Genomic DNA, 16,546 nt, shown 5'->3' on the forward strand with positions numbered 1-16,546 from the left:
ATTGTTAACTTAATGTATTTGTACGTTGTACTTTTGTCAACACAACCAAAAAGATTACGCTGTAGCCAAAGCTAGTGAGACTAAGTGTGATTAACATATTCCATATCTAATATTTTCATTACTACCAACTTATGAATAATAGAAAATTAAGCATAAAGTTGAATGAACACCTCTCTGACACTATCAAATATGGAATATAAGCGTGATAATTGCCATATGTATGCAGGTTAGACTGTATATCCATGTTTTACTAGTTTGATGTTTCAAGAATAAGTGAGTCATAAAATTAACGTTACAAAGTCAAAGCCCTTATCGCAACCCATATATCATAATCAATCACACATATACAATGTCAAATGACTCTTGCACATTACAAATCCATTCATCTATTACATTTTACACACTTCTAATGATGCTAAATCAATTGTCATCTCAGCCGATGGGTCTTAAATAATAGTTATCTTTGCTCGTTTATTTCAACATGATCTGCAATAAATCAACGCAACTACAGAGTGCAATGCGGAATGCAAAAAAAGTGTTAAAAATAATTTAAAATTTCATTTCACCCAGTGTTAAACAGATGTGATTACAAAATATAGCAGATTACAAAGATTGGACAAGGCATGGCCCACTTTTACAGTTTGATGGGAACATTTGTCCAGTGCAAAACCTAAAATAATCTTCACTGGGGCCAAGAAGACAGAAAAAAAGACACATTTTAAAAGTGGTCTATCTTTATTTCAAAATTTTCATAATGAAACAATTGTGAATATTTGCATTCTAAAAAACAAAGATCGGAAACCGTATGAAGTATTACAAACAAACAGAAGGAGTAAGGTCAATATATACAGTGACAAAACTGGATTTATTTTCTCTTTTTTTCTATCTTAGTCAACGAACATTCATTCTTCTGTTTTCTGAGAGCACGGTGACTTGCAGAAAATCCCTCTTTACAACCAGATAAACTCAAATATATTTTCAAGAAACCTTCACTGGCTCAACAAATCAAAAAGATCAGAGCCAATGAAATTGGATTCATTCATTTCCGTCTTGCAGCACAAACATCGGTTTATTTTCTGTCTTCAAATCACAGACTGGCATTTAGTAAACAGTAAAAGTCCTTCAGTTGACATTGGGGGCATCCAGAAGGCCTGTATTTCAGCCAGCTCTCAGGCTTTGTGTCCATTATGTTGACTCCCTACCAGACCTGACAACTTTTGATGATCTCTTTCATTTGTTTTATTGCATCTATGGAGGAATCCTTGAGTGCCAGACCCAGTAAGACCGGCCTGTTGCCAGCTTCTTGAGACACAAAGGTTGCCAGGTTTTTGGCACAAACGTGTGTCAGTGGCTGAAAAAAGAAAAACACAAATCAGGCGTTAGATTATTACACAGACAAATGCTTTGAGGTAACATGTCTATGTCAGAAGAAAAATAACTGATTAACATGAATTACTTTTACAATCCTTGTACGTGCAAAGGCTTGGCCTGTGACTGATAAAATTAGGAAATTATGCCTGTAGCGCTTTACTGGCACGGACACCACATCATTTTACTCTATTTGATATCATCTATTCCTCATATCTTCAAACACTGAGGTTGTATAGATATCAGCTCACTTTTCAAATCATTCCCACTGTGCCAAGTTTGATATGAAAAAATAAAAACTTTTCCAATTACATTCTGTGCTGCCATCGCCTATGTGGTAAATAGTTATAACTCGCCTTTACTGTCATGCAGCATTATTGATTGGGCTATTTTCCACACACTATGTGAAAAGTAATTTCTTTCTGTGAAGTTCTCCCAAAGTAAGCAGCGTTAGCACGTCTCTCAATATGACTTACAATATAATTATAGTTTAATGAAATCCCTGATGTAGTTGTCGCAGGTTGTCTGGCTGCTGTGAAATTCAGTAAACTTTCCAATAACAGAGATGAAGACTTGGCTGTTGACTTAAAGCTTAATTACATAACATAAAAACATTCAATCACAATCATTTTTACAGTCTGTCTGACTGGGCTACAACACTGCTTTTCCTCACAGAAAACCCCACATTTTACAGAGTGCAAGTATACACAGTATTATTGTCTTAAAAAATCCTGCAGTCAAGAAAACATAATTACGCTCCATTTGTCTATTGATAATCCATGTCTAGCACTGAATGCCGGTTAAAAATGACATGCTAATGCAGAGCTGAAATAGGTTGCCTTGTGCACACTTTAACAGATCACTGAACTCCATGCCTCCTTTCCGTTCACCACAGCAATTCAAAAACAATAGGATCTGACCTTTCACAGCATGGAATCAGTTACTCTGTGTTGCAACAAGTCTGTCTGATGTCCTGCGAACAAGTCAATAACACACTGATACAATATTTATCATAACAATTTAATCCAGCATACCTCGTCTTTGCCCAGCAGTACTTTGGTGGTGAACGCCGGAGTGCTGATATCATTAGATCTGGAGTCAGGTGTTACAGATATCAATGTCCCCATTTTCCCGTACTGAGTGAGAACTATGAATATGTAATTGCTGAACTGTGAACAGACGACCTGTGTTGAAATTCCATTTACTTCTTTCTCCGTCTGTTTCGATCGGATGATAGGCTCAGTCGACGACATTTTGTCGATCCTGGGAAAAAAAAGAGGAAAAAGGAAATAGTAGATGAGTATTGCCACCACTGATTATTCTGTCAATCATTTTCTCCTTTCAGAATTACTTGCACTTGTATGCAGGACATCTCTCCTTGAACTAATTGCACGGTACACCTATAATTCCTTGGCACTAAAAACCGTTAGTTATTTGCAAAATATGTGCAAATAATCTTTAAAGATGAGCTACGTTTCATACAAATGATAATAGGGATTACAGACTCATATTGCACATTGTGAGGTGCTAAGAAATATGTTAAGTACAGAAGTGTTTCAGAGTTTTGTCCTCACTAAAATCTACATCCCATCTCTTGCAGAGACTACAATATTACTTTACAGCGGAGTAACGTTAACTAAGTGAAAGAAAAAGCCCTGCAGAGGTGATGCTCAGCTTTGAGGAAGTACTGACATGCAGTGGCTACTGTTAGCTAAACAGCTAACGGTACAGTTAGCACCGGTTGTCGTCTTCGTAGTTGACACATTTTTCAGCGTGTGAGTGAAACAAAATATAAATCCTCACTCTGTCTCTTCGTCTGTGAAAAGCGGAAAGCTGCTTCTGAACAGAAACGCTTCACTTTAAGCAACTTCAGTAGCGAGTTGTGGTGCTCCGTCATTCACCCAAAACAAACGAGCGCCGTCGGGTTGAGCTTAAACTGTCTATGCGTGATGACGTCAGGAAAGTCACGTCGGACTTCCGGGATAGCTTCTGTTCAATGTCAAACAAATTAGAGGAATTATGAGTCCCTTCATGATATAAAACTGAAACAAAATGTGGGTTTTTTTGTGTGTGGGCATAATTGGCAAATAACTTTCAGATTCAGAATATTAGTATCCAACAACTACAGTTTCCATGAGGCTTTTTTGTTCAAGACTCTTGAATAAATCTGACCTATTTCTTTTTTTTTTTTTTACAGATTTGGCAAACTATTTTGAAATTATTTCTCGATTTAATAAAAGCCTTTTTTAATTGTAATTACATCCCTCTTAGCACTTTTTATAAGAACATCCAATGTAATATTTAATTGAATGAAATCAAATGAAAAACTAAGAATATGGAACTTTTTTTAAATAAAAAAAAATACACGATCATAAAAACAAAGTTTTCTTCAAGAATTGATGTACAAACGATTTTTTGGGGGGTTAAGTATTTCTTTAATCTGCATCAAGCTTTTCCTAGAAATGGCTGTGATGACGTGAGGATGATTCAACTGAACTTTAATTAAGTATTATCAAGAGTGAATGTCTTCAAGTTTCAAATTAAGCCGATCCTCTGCCCTGGTACATTTCAATCAATATTAAGTATTAGAAACACATCTTCCAAAGCAGGAAACCACGGAGGCAAGATGTTTTCTAATTAACTGTCAATGGAGCTTTAATTTTAAGAACAGATAAAGACTTGCTTTTTATTTAAGTTCTTTTTTTTAGTTTGAGCATTTATTTTCATGAAATAGTGGCAACAGAGAGAAAAGGAGGACGTTGGTTGTTAAGTACTGATACAAAATAAATGGAAGAATAAAGTTCATGAATTGTTTCCATTTCTGAGCGCATCCATTGTGAAAAAACAACTGAAAAAATATTTTCAGCCCTGCAGTGGTATTTGAACTGCATTCAAATGAGATATGTAGGCTCTGCAAGGACAATTTAGTAGAACCTTTACATTTTTCAGCGACATTTGCCAACTACAGCAGTCACATCTGCATTCACAGCTACAGAAGAGGCGAGCAGTGCAGGAATTTTCCACTGTTAGAAAAAGTGCTTGCATGACCTTTTTTTTCCAGGTGGATGTGAAGCTCCACTGAAGTCTGCAAGTGCTGCATCAGGCTGACTGATCCAAAAGGAGCCATCCCCATGAACATGACACACTCACAATGTCAAATAGAGCCGGCTCAGCGGAATTGTTATGCACTCTGAGTAGGCAGCAGTAGGTATGAAATTGGTTGGACCGCTCCCTGTACTCCCTGGCTGACCATCTGTGTCCTTGACTGATCATTTTGATCCAAACTAAATTGTAACGCAAAGATCAATATGAACCATTTTAGCATTAGTTGTGTAATGCAAATCTGTCATAGTATGTTCAAGTGAACTAGCAATGCACAAAAATGATTTGAAAGGCCACAGTGAGGTAAAGAAGATGTTTAATAAATTATGACATTCATAAAATATTTTGCAATGAATATATATAAATATGCCAAAAGGCAAGTTACTCATTGTTGAGAGTAAGAAAATTAATACAAATCAAACTGTACATAAGAAGTAAACACAGTCACGGTGACATCACCCTTTGGTTTTGTTGACTGCTGCTTTGAAGGCTCAAGTTTGGCATTTTGGCCGTCGCCATCTTGTTTTTTTGCAACCAAAAATGACCCGAGAGGGTGTTGCTACCTCATACCTCAACAACTGAAAACACACTGTGAAAGGGTTAAAGTTGTAAGACAAAATTACATATTCATGAATGTTGCTCATATCGTTTTAGTTAACCTTTGCTATTTATTATAACATCATCTATGGAATGTAAAATCATATATATATATATATATATATATATATATATATATATATATATATATATATATATATATATATATATATATATATATTGATTTATTTGTTACGTTTCTCCACAACATTGCTCTTAGTTGAACATTTCCAAATTCACAAATGTCCTTTGCTTATCAAGAATTCATAGAATTTTTTTATAGCAGGTTTATCTCCTGTGTCAAGAGAAGATTGTTATTATAGGAAATGTTTAATATGCTTCTTATTAATCATTCCATGTCATATTTCCTTGTGAATGAGTAAGGACTTGTTTTGCATAATGAATAGACTCACACTAATGTGGCTGTGTCATGGTATTGAGGGTCCTTTAGCTGTTTCCAGGGAGACAAAAGTAGTCTAATCCATTTTAATCTGATTCATATGAAGATATACAGGTTAAAAAAAAATCATTCAGTGAATGATTTTCAAAACAAAGGCTTAGTATTCTTGCTACTTTTTACTTTTACAACGCATCTGACATGTTAACAATAGTATCTTTGAAGCTACACAGCAAATGCTTTGGAAGGCTTTGAAATCAGAAGCTTTGGATTACACATCAAAGAAAAGCAGGAGGTAAATTGCAGTTGTCGGTTGTGTAAATTGATGTGAACTCATCAACATGTACTTTGGACGACAGTTTGACATTGTTATGTTTTGTCATGATCTTTCTTTGGGCTATAACATGCTAAAAAAACACCAACTGTATCCTGAAAGTTAAGTTTGATCTTCACTCAGAGAAAAAGAAACGTAGACTGTCATACTTTTCAAAAAGAGTTGATGGTGCTTAAGGGTTCTCGACTTTAAGAACACATCCTGTCTGTCTGTCTGTGTAACTAGTCAAGCATTCTCTCTTTCTCTATCTATCTCCCACTGTGGTAAATGTCATCCCAGATGAAAATATTGCGTTTGCTGGAGGAGGCAGCTCCCATCACCACCCTGCATTTCGTCTTCACATTCAAATTTGCTGCCTTTGTTTATCTCATCAAGTCTCTTTGGTACGCACTGAATACGTATCATGCAGACTCATTTTCCTCTATTTATGCCTTTTGAATAATAACGAACTCAACATTAGGTCATCGGTGAAACATTCCCCTCACACCTGCTTTGTAAACTCAGAGAAGCTCATGTGGAGGATGGAGGCAGAAAGGCAACTTCATGCCTCAGTACATTCCACAGATTCTCACTCACACACTAATACATACACACACATAAACAATTATTACCCGTGTGGCCACTAGAGTGCTGTGCTGTATTACAGATAGAGCTCAATGACGACTTTACCATGACATTTGAAAGTTGCGCTCATGCCTCGCGGGGTTTAACCCCCAAGGTTAGTTTCCATTAAGTGTTTTTAAGAAAAAAACAACAACAAGTTCAGGTCATTGTTAGATGCCTCGGCAAACTGTGATTTACCTTTTCTGCTTCCAGACCACCCAATAACAATCGTGTTATTCTGTAGTGTGTTGGAGTTTTAGTAGGACATGATGATTTTTTTGAGTTTGATTTTTATTTTTATTAACACTTAAATCAGTATAAACATCACAATCTGTACGATTTCTATCATCCAACAGCAGAAGATGATCATAATCTACGGGGACAGAAACCAACAATGATTACTTCCCCAACAGAGGTTTCTTGTTTTGAAATAGCACTTTTGAACTGGACCATCTCCCATCTTTTCCATTTATTTTCAACTTGAGGCGGATATTAAAACAAGCCACCGCTGAGAAACGCCAAACATTCTCAAGCACAAAAAAAGCCCTTTCATTCCAGTATAGCGCACCATGAAAGAGGGGGAATGATTTCCTATGTTTCACAAACCATGTGTCTATTGTCTTCCTGCTGGTTTGCATGGGTTGTGACTGACAGAAGGCATATTGAAATATTTTGGAGACGAAAACAGAAATCAGAGAAGCAGCAAAGACACATCCCACTCGGTCTCGTCTCAGCTCCTCACAGCGTTCCAGAAATGCACACATGAAATCATAACTGCAACACCTTTCAGAGGTTTAACGTCTGAATGCTTTGTTAAACGACTGTGTGCTCCGCAAATCTAAACACACAAAAGCAGAGACATCAGAAATGAATTCCATATAATTGTAGGAAAAATATGCACAACAGCTGCATAAGGACGTTTATCATGACATGTCATGATTTCAATGCCTTTGCATTGTTGATGTCCATCTGTAGCACACAAGAGTCAGACCTTTCTTTATTTCATTTTGTTTCCATGTCTCCAGTGTTGATGAAGATCCTCTGCTCTACTTGTTTTACAGCAGTGTGGATGCACAAACCAGTAGCCAGCATGTACAAGTTTTGATGCAGATGCAGCAATTATTACCTCAAGGTGTACTAAAGGTGATACTCTGAAAGAAACAACATGGCATGGTTAGGTAATCTTTTAATCCAGCTACGATCCAATTAGGCTATAATAACATAACTTCCAGCTGAAAATGTCCAACTCACAAACGATATCTGTCAACAAACACGTTTGACGGCTTGTGACAAAAATACTGGATACATAATGATGTTTGTTAAATTCATGTATGCATAAACAGACACATTGTCTCGCTGGCCCCGTTACACGCAGACTGTGGTAAAAAGTAGTAAAGTCTTAAGTTGTTAAGAAAGAATCAGAAGATTATATTATAAGTCTTGTAGTTTATAGAAGAAGAAGTTTTAAAGAACTGGTTGAAGCTTAAATGTGTGGAAAACACAGACTGGGACATTTAAATGTGTCAGCGTCACAATCATTTTGTTCTTGCTTGAAATGTTTCTTTTGTGTTTAGAAAATAACACTGTGTGGAAACAGATGTTTCTTTTATTTTCATGATATAGAAATACTCAATGATGTATGAAAAACAAACAAATACTTTATAAGATCTCCATTTCACGGCAGTAGAAATATCCCCACTGAAGGGGGAGGGCAGTATCTATCCACACACCAGAGTGGAGGTGGAAACAATGTAGACTATTAATATTTACCTCATGTTGAAAGCGAAACCTTGTTGTTTGGTTGAAAGTTGCAAGGTGTTATAGAAGTGATAACCCTTCAAACTTCCTATTCCTCAGTATTCAGGTCAGCAGTGGACATACACTTTGCTTGTCCTTGTTTGGAGATTACATCCTTTGCAGTTTCCTCTGCAACACTTTGCTCATGTTTGTATTTTTGGAGTGAAAAGACCCTATCTCCTTCTTTTCAGCAAGATTTTTTGACTAATTAGCAGCAGAGAATATTTGCTTTCATCAAATTGTTCTCATCTCAGGGGTACTTTAGATATTAAGTGCTTCACATTTTCGTTGTTCTCACACATTAAGCGCTTGTATTTGGTTCTCCATCTCGTATTTGTAATCATTAATCATTACTAACGACCTTCATTAGGCGCTAACTTAGTTTATCTATGCACGTATGCTGTGCAGACTGAGAGCCGGGCTTGGCCAATTACAAAAACATAATAGTTATACAAGATGGAATTAATGTCACCGGGGTGTGGGAATATTGATGGGTTTCACCAACACCGTCTAAATAGTTGAGCATATTTGTTTGATGAGTTCATTAACGCTAATCAGTTTCAACTGCTCCTTGACATGTGCATGTAAATGAAACATAAGTAGCATGCCCCTTAGTGTTGCTTAAATTTGCACAAAAATGTATCACCTGATTAATTCAAATAACTTTGTTAATTTGATCCACTGATTATCTGCCTGGTCTGTGATGCAGCACCTCATTAGACCAGTATGGCCAGAAGGCATTCATAGCGGTCTCGCTGAGAAATTACATATTCCAAACTAATATTGATATTCAGCAGCATGATGTACCTAAATAGAATTCCTAATTTAATTATTAAATGTACACCGACACATATTTAAAACCTCAGTACACTTCTTGAATGGAAATGGTAAAGCTGTGTAGACAAATTCAAGGTATAATATGTACATTCGATGTATTTTCACAGATGGTGATGAGGAAGAGCCATTCTTTCGTTGAAGCCTCGGGAACTGGACTCAAATAGATAGATAGATAGATAATTACTTTATTGATCCCCAAAGGGAAATTCAAGAATAGCATCCATTTGTTTTCTCCGCTGTCGCTTAGTAATTCCAAGGAGAATTCACACAATACATTCAAACTTCTTTGACAGCAGACGACACACTCAGATGTTCTGGAAACACTGTATGCAAACAACGGAGTACATCGTTTAGATCACGTCTGGAGTTTAAAAAAAACAAACTCTGCTCGTGAGATTGCATACACTGCAAACTCTCCAGAAGTTGCATCAGGGCAAACTTAACAGTTCTTGTGATAATGTTGTTTTACCTGCTCCCTACAAAATGTCCAGCAAAACAAGCTCTCAGTGCAGCATGCCCCTGCATATTGAACCCTGTATTGAACAGCGGCCGCCCCGGCCTCAACCTAACTCGCCAGGTGGTTTGTTGCACAGAACCATGTGAGAAAAGCTGTCATCGGAAAACAGTTTGGAAAAAGCAGACAACAAATACTTGGCAGGTGACCAAAACACAGAGAATCAATGGAGGAAAGTCCTTCATGCCATTCTTTGCTCTTCTTTCAAATACTCTCCAGATCTAATAGAACTGATGCTAGCATCTATGCTAAGCTCTTCAGGTAGCATTGCCTCTGTATGACTCAATTGATGACAAAAAAGTTGTCCAACTCAAAAGGAAATCACAACTATGATGTGTATTTACTTAGATGGCATCATGGTTCATGAATTCCAAAGGTTATTTTCTGATGAAATGATTTACATTGTAGCCACTCACATTCCATCTTATAACTCAAGTGGCATAATACTGTATATCTCTAAACATCCAAATACATGTGTAGATACTTTCTGTTCACATGGTTCTACAACTATGTAGAACGCTCCCTTGAAACAACATATTTCTTTATTACATTTAGAAAGAGTTCAAGGTTTGGCTCTTTAAACAATGTTACTCAGCTGTGGTGCTCACACATACATTGTTGTATTCTATTTTAGAACGCAGACAAATTAAGAGCTACGTGCTTTGATGAGTCAGTACAAAGGTGACTACATATTTAATGGCTTGGGAGCTGAGACGTTTTCAACTCTCCAAAGAGGTAATAAGGAGCATTAAATTGTGGAGAGGGGTGAAACTCTCTACTTTTTCATCTGACTCTAGAAAAGATAATTCACTGTGATTAATTCGCATAACACCCTGCAAACAAACATACAAAAAAAAATATTTTGCAGGTTAATTAAGTATATAATACAAGCCGTTGTAGCTCGCAGGATCTCTCACACTCAGGCGGGGAACGGGTGTTATTTTATGTCGGATCAAACCATACATGATATGCATATTTTAGAGCGCTGAAAGTTCTCTCTCCTCACAGTCGAGAGGCAATTCACATCTGAATACTTCATGTGACGAAGTGTTCCCTTTTGTGAGTCCGCTGTATTTCGCTCCATGCAGGCTGACGGTTCAGCATAAGTTGAACCTCAAAACAATCAATACATAAAACAACAGATGTGGCCACTGTGAGAATAAGGGCTTTTAATTTTTCCTGCCTTGATCAGCCTCTGCACTGCACTCAGCTGTCTATGTATCAGTATCGCTGCCTGAGAGGAAGCTTGTCACAGGCAGCTATGTTGTCGGCTGCCTTTCTTTGTGTATGAGCGACTGAGGAAGGTTGTCAGCAGACAAAGAAACCTTTTAATCACAGATGTGGTCCCGACAGAGAGCCTCGGAAGCGGGTTCATAACATTTGGGTCGCTGCAGGTCCTCATCTAATATTCCTAAAGGTGGAAAACATTGTGAAAAGATTTTGGGCTGAGCAAGGGAAATTAAATCTGTAATCTACAAGCAGTGTCAACAAGCATTCTTCATTTTAGCACAGACTTTCTTTTGAGAGCTGGTTTCCATGTTTGTAGTTGCGGTGGGTGTGTCGCTGCTGCTGCTGTGTGTCACTGTGCATGATTTATCACCAGCGAGGCGACTGCTCACACACATTGAGAACGGTGTCAGGACTTGACTTAAATAATGCCAAGGAAAAATGATCCAAAATGGGCATACTTCTTCTTTCGATATGTGACATTTATGCTAATTTGAAATGAAGATCCTCATTTTTAAATATCAGCCACCGTTACGCCTTTTACATTTCAGGATTCAGGAGCCATATTCGTCTCGTCTTTGGCTGGTATTCAGTTTGTTGTTTGATGAACACACGGGGCCATTTGGGTATTGTTTTTCATGAGAACTAATGTGCACAATATTTTACAGTGACATGGCAATGTCTTCGTGGGCGGACTACCCGAAATTCATTCATCAATCTGCGTCTCTGTGTTTGATGACTGGGTGGCATTTTGTGAAGACTGAGTGAAGGTGTATGGTGGCATGTCTGTGACTCTGCCTTGGCATTATTTAGAGCAGCAGCAGGCACACAGATACATTCCACACACCTGAGAAAAGGTCACCGAGAAAAATGGAGAACAGCGGCAAATTGCCTCTCCATCCCATTACTGGTCTTTGTTACCACAATATGTTTCCCAGCCTGCCACACTGGAGGGCTGCTGTGAACTATGGGCTCTGATTTAGGCCGAGAACTTTGACTGTAACATTAATCTAGTCTGGGTGTTTTCCACTCGTCAACACAATTCTTTGTTTAACATCCCCGGGGGAACTGGGAGTAATCAAAGGAGATTATTTATTAGCACTTGTTTATTTCTTTATTTTTGAGCTTACCTAACAGTAGCCCCTTATCGTGCAATGTAGTCATCGTTCTCAAAAAGTATTTCAATGAGTGACTGACTATATTGAAAATTGTGGGTTTATAATATTTACAGTGACACATTGTGTGTTTGAATTTGTGTGAAGAAACCTTAAATCTGTGTTGTGCTGATTAGAAGATGAGGAGAAACGTTGCAATTGCAAAGATGACTATGTCGTCTCATTCATTCCTGAGGTTTGTCTGAGGTGAACAGCACATTGGCACGCCCCCCCCCCCCCCCCCACACACACACACACATTTCCATTTATATTCATCAATATTTAAGCCACCGAAAAATTGCGCTGCAGATTAAAGATGCAGTTTTTATGAAGCAAAACAATACTCACATAATAAATATGACTGTTTTGAAATAATTCCTGCAGTGGAGCTGCTCTGTGTAACTTTCTATTGACTAAACTATTCTGTGTCTGTATGGACAGTCACCTACAAACCTCTGTAGCTCAATGCAATGTCTCCCTGTGCATTTCTTTCATTGGCCTGTGCTCCTGCTGTTTACTTCCTATTTTCTTTTCTATTCATTAAATAATTGATTAAATATACTAATTGTTGCAGCAATCATTTTGAAATCTGATATTTTTTTTAGACTTCCCAGGAACATTAACAAACAACATTTCTTATCCTTCAAAGCATGTTTTCAGATGCAACTTAGTTGTATATTTAATTTTTAGAAGTCAAGGTTGTGCATGTCTGGACTATATTAATAACACAGACTTGGCTTGCTGCACATGTAAGATACTATTCATAATAAGACGGGTTAATGATCACAGCATAAAAAGATTTTCCATTGTTACAAAACACTTTTCAGACACTTATCCCCTGCCCTCTGGACTTGCAAGATACTCCTCACTTCTCTTCTACACTCCAAGGTCAACAAGTCACTCGAAGCGCTCAGTGTTTCATATTCAACGGTCGATGAAATACTGTTACATGTTCCCACAGGAAGTCTACGGCACATTTCCATCTATGAACTCATTGAAAAAGTAACCCAGCATTAGGATGCTGTGATTTTGTACTCAACAAATCAAGCTTACCCCGAGACTGATTTCATATTCTCCTTTAAGGCTCCACTAAATCAACAACATGGCAGGAGCAATTCAGAGTGGGAGTATGATACCCGTCCTCATTCACAAAGGCATCAGCGCATCAATGGAGCACTGTGTGTGTGTGTGTGTGTGTGTGTCTGTGTGTGTGTTTAGAGGTGTAAAGAGGGACAGGGTGATGCCTGATGAGGTTAGAGAGGTGAGTTCCTCTGATTCTCTGTGGTGTTTGCTTTGGTTTTCAATCTCTCCTCGCAACGCCTCAAATGTTCAAGGCTGTGTTTTCTGTGAGTGTACCCAGTGTCCAGGGCTCGTGGGGCGCACAGAGCAAAAATATGCCATTTTAATGTGCCCACTGAACAGGAACATTGTGTTTGACTTTGGCTGTTCTTATCTGCCCCTTGGTAGTATCCTTCTCACATTCTAATTTTCCTTTCACTGAAAGGCATTTTGTTATTAAATTATTCAAATGAAGACTGCCACGGTATATGAAATAAACTTAAAGAGAAGGGCTTGAGATTCCACTTGAGGCAATAATGCTTGCTCGCTATTTCACAAAAGAATAACATTATTTAAGCCAATATAACTCAATCCATGAAGGAGACGAGAAAAGCAATCATATTCATTCTGTTGCCATGTGGACATTTTTTCCACAGGAACATGAGGAACACTTGCTTCAGTGTATCACTGTTTAATTAGAGTCGACGCAATTAATTACAGGGTTTGTGACCTACAAATTCGAATTGGTACTTCTCAGTAATTGATTATTCCATTGATTCCCAATTTGAGGTGAAATGTGCCTTTATTGGACAGCTATGCCACAAACAACAGGTAACAAAGTGAGCTGCAAGGAGACCGAAAGCAGCCCTGCTTTCAGACAAAGAAGAGTCTACTTTGTGTGTTGTTTAAGGGGTGAAACAAGGAGTGTGATCCAGCTTCTCAGACGCCACAACAATGCTCATTGACAAAGTATTTTGTCGGATGACGCAATGTCGTGTCGGAGCTAAAGTTGAACCAGCAGGGTCATATCGATGGACAGCAGGGAAGTGGATTTTAAGTTTCTTAGGAGGTTTTAATACATTTTTCTTCTTTGAATCGGTTCATACAGATTGCTACTGACACAAATTCAAACTGAACTTTGAAAAGCAATCTTTCAAGCCCGCACAAGGTCAGCGTTTGATACCAAAACAATATACTTTGAGTAGAGTCTGATATAATGCCTATTCGGAGGCTAAGACAGTCATTTCTTAGAGGGACGGACTCACTACATTTGGTTCGACAAAAAAATGTTTGGGTTGCCTGACACTAACAGGTCGGTTGGGCCGAATTTTGAAATTCATCCCTTTTGTAGAGAATGACATGACAGGCGATCTCATCATATGCACCTCTGCATTGAGGTGTTTGAACAGTTACCGCTCGCTGTCATTTGGATCGGTGAAGTTAGCTTGTGCAGTGAGCCAAAAACATGAAAGCGCAACAACAAAGCAGGACATTTGACAGGTTACTGCAACATCTGTGCTGAGCAAAAATACCATGTTTTAGTCCGTTAGACTGATGACACAATTATGTTGAAGTTATTCAGTTGTGGAAAAAGTAGAATGACTTCGGTCTCCCGGGGGGATTGGATGAGGTAGAGATGGTGGATGGTTGAGTATTGTCTATAAACATAGTCTGTGTTAATTTGCAGATACCGGCAGCAAGGGGACAAGATTTGGCTTTGGAAGCTTTCTTTTTTCTATTGGTAGTCGGAGCGAGTGGCGTAGACCAATCACGTTCAAGTAGTCTTTGGTTGAATGCGGGTAAACAGTTTGTGCTGAGAGCAAAAGAGGCAGAACCTTTTGGACGAATTGCAATCTCGAAAAACCCCACAAGCTATCGTCTGACGAAGATGAATCTTATTATTGGTCTAAAAATAGCTTGTAAAATGGCTTCTTGTGAACAATCCAGTTGTAGTAGTCTCCCCTCAACTCCAGTATTGCATCTCAAGTTGTTAATCAAACTGAAAACTACGTGCAGCGCATGTGAAAAGGAACTCTTGGCCTGAATATCCTCTGGCGACATACAGCCTCTTGCCTCCAGAGGAGCATCCATCTAATGGTCGACTGATAGCTGATGGGTTCAGAGACTGATGCTTCAGTAACATATTCAAGTTTGAGACTGAAGACTAAGATCTGCTTCCTGTTACAGTCATTCATGTCGGCTTCTGATATTAAAAAAAAAAAAAATTCCCCGAGCTGAACACATAGTTGCCCATCTTAAACACACCTTAACTAAACTGTAGATGCAGATACTGAAGGAATGATTAGTACATGTCAGATTTTACATGACTGTGATCAGTGTTCTGTTTGATAGGAGTGTGTAAAAACGTCACTGTTCGGTTTTACTGTAGCAGTTTGTTTGCTGGGTATATTACCTGCTAAAGGTCTCTTCTGAATCCAACAAAATGGCTTTAGACAAACAAAAGGCGGCTACCAATAATTTCTTCTATTCATTCTTACAACACTTTATCCCAAGGAAGCAGAAGAACAATGTAAACTTTGTTTCAGCTAATTGTGAGTTTGAGCCCTGGAGCTCTTCAACAATTAATTAGAGATTTCGAATGATGGAACCACATTTATGAATAATCAATGTCTCAAACCGCAGGAGTTGGCATAGCCTTGAGGGGGATCAACAAGCAGGCGTATTGTAATTATTATCATTTGTACTTTATTTAGCATACGATGCATATTAACCTTTGATATTGAATATACCCTCTGATGAAAATCTGTTTGCATTTGAATGATTTCAAGTCTCAAGCCACGCATGGATAAATAATTAAGCCAACAGTTTCTACTACATTGGCAGAACCTAATTACTGACATAGGATTTTCATCATTGGTGATCTCTTATGAATAATCAATGTCTCTTACATTAAAACACATTTCTCTCCAATCACAAGAAGACTTACTTCAATGGTTCTGGCCTTTTTCAAATCAACAGTTGCCCATGTCATTTAAGTTAAATATTAAAAAGAACAATCACGACCTTGGACTAAAACTAATTCAAATTAGCTCTTTGACAATTGAATAGCATCACGGAGTGTTTTCACATTAACATCACAGGAAGGATTACTGTCGTGGATTAGAGAGGCTGAGTCATGTGTGGGCAGAGCAGGTAAGCAGAAGCAGAAGTGTTGCTATGGTGTTGGACTTGAAAGTACTCTTTATGTTTCAAGACATCAGACTTGCGTAGGCAAAGTCTGTGCAGTTGTCATCCATTTGAGCGCGGGACTCCGGTGGGACGAGAGGAGGTGGACTCTGTGTTTTCATCAGTGATGATTTGAGCTCCAATATATAGTCTCGGTGAAAAATGTTCTCCTCTTTGCGAAGGTTTAATTGTAAGATGCCGGATATCTGTCTATATCATTGTTTTGTTGCCGCTGGTTTGCATTCCTCCTGATGCAAATCATAACAAAAATGCACAATTGTTTTTGTGTGTTTTTTTTCTTGTTCTCTTGTGTTGCAGACGGGCTACAACTGCATTTTGTGGTGCATTCATGTGTCGCTTAATGACAATAA

General features: G+C 38.1%; 1 protein-coding gene across 2 annotated transcripts; it reads right to left on the reverse strand.

Moving 5' to 3' along the window:
* Positions 1-733: 733 nt before the first annotated feature.
* On the reverse strand, positions 734-3,305 carry psmg3 (proteasome (prosome, macropain) assembly chaperone 3). Of its 2 annotated transcripts, XM_068579050.1 has the most exons (4): positions 3,172-3,293; positions 2,574-2,631; positions 2,403-2,460; positions 734-1,351 (listed from the first exon to the last, which is right to left on the reverse strand). In XM_068579050.1, exons 1-4 carry the CDS (start codon positions 3,263-3,265, stop codon positions 1,199-1,201), a joined length of 363 nt encoding a protein of 120 aa, XP_068435151.1. In that variant the 5' UTR covers positions 3,266-3,293; the 3' UTR covers positions 734-1,198. The 2 variants fall into 2 exon arrangements, with proteins under 2 accessions (XP_068435151.1, XP_068435150.1); XM_068579049.1 differs by having other exon boundaries at positions 2,403-2,631; positions 3,172-3,305.
* Positions 3,306-16,546: the final 13,241 nt, after the last annotated feature.

This window comes from Clinocottus analis, unplaced genomic scaffold, assembly GCF_023055335.1.
Source record: "Clinocottus analis isolate CAN_PGR_092001 unplaced genomic scaffold, fCliAna1.0.p SCAF_16, whole genome shotgun sequence".
Classification (NCBI taxonomy): Eukaryota; Metazoa; Chordata; class Actinopteri; order Perciformes; family Cottidae; genus Clinocottus; species Clinocottus analis.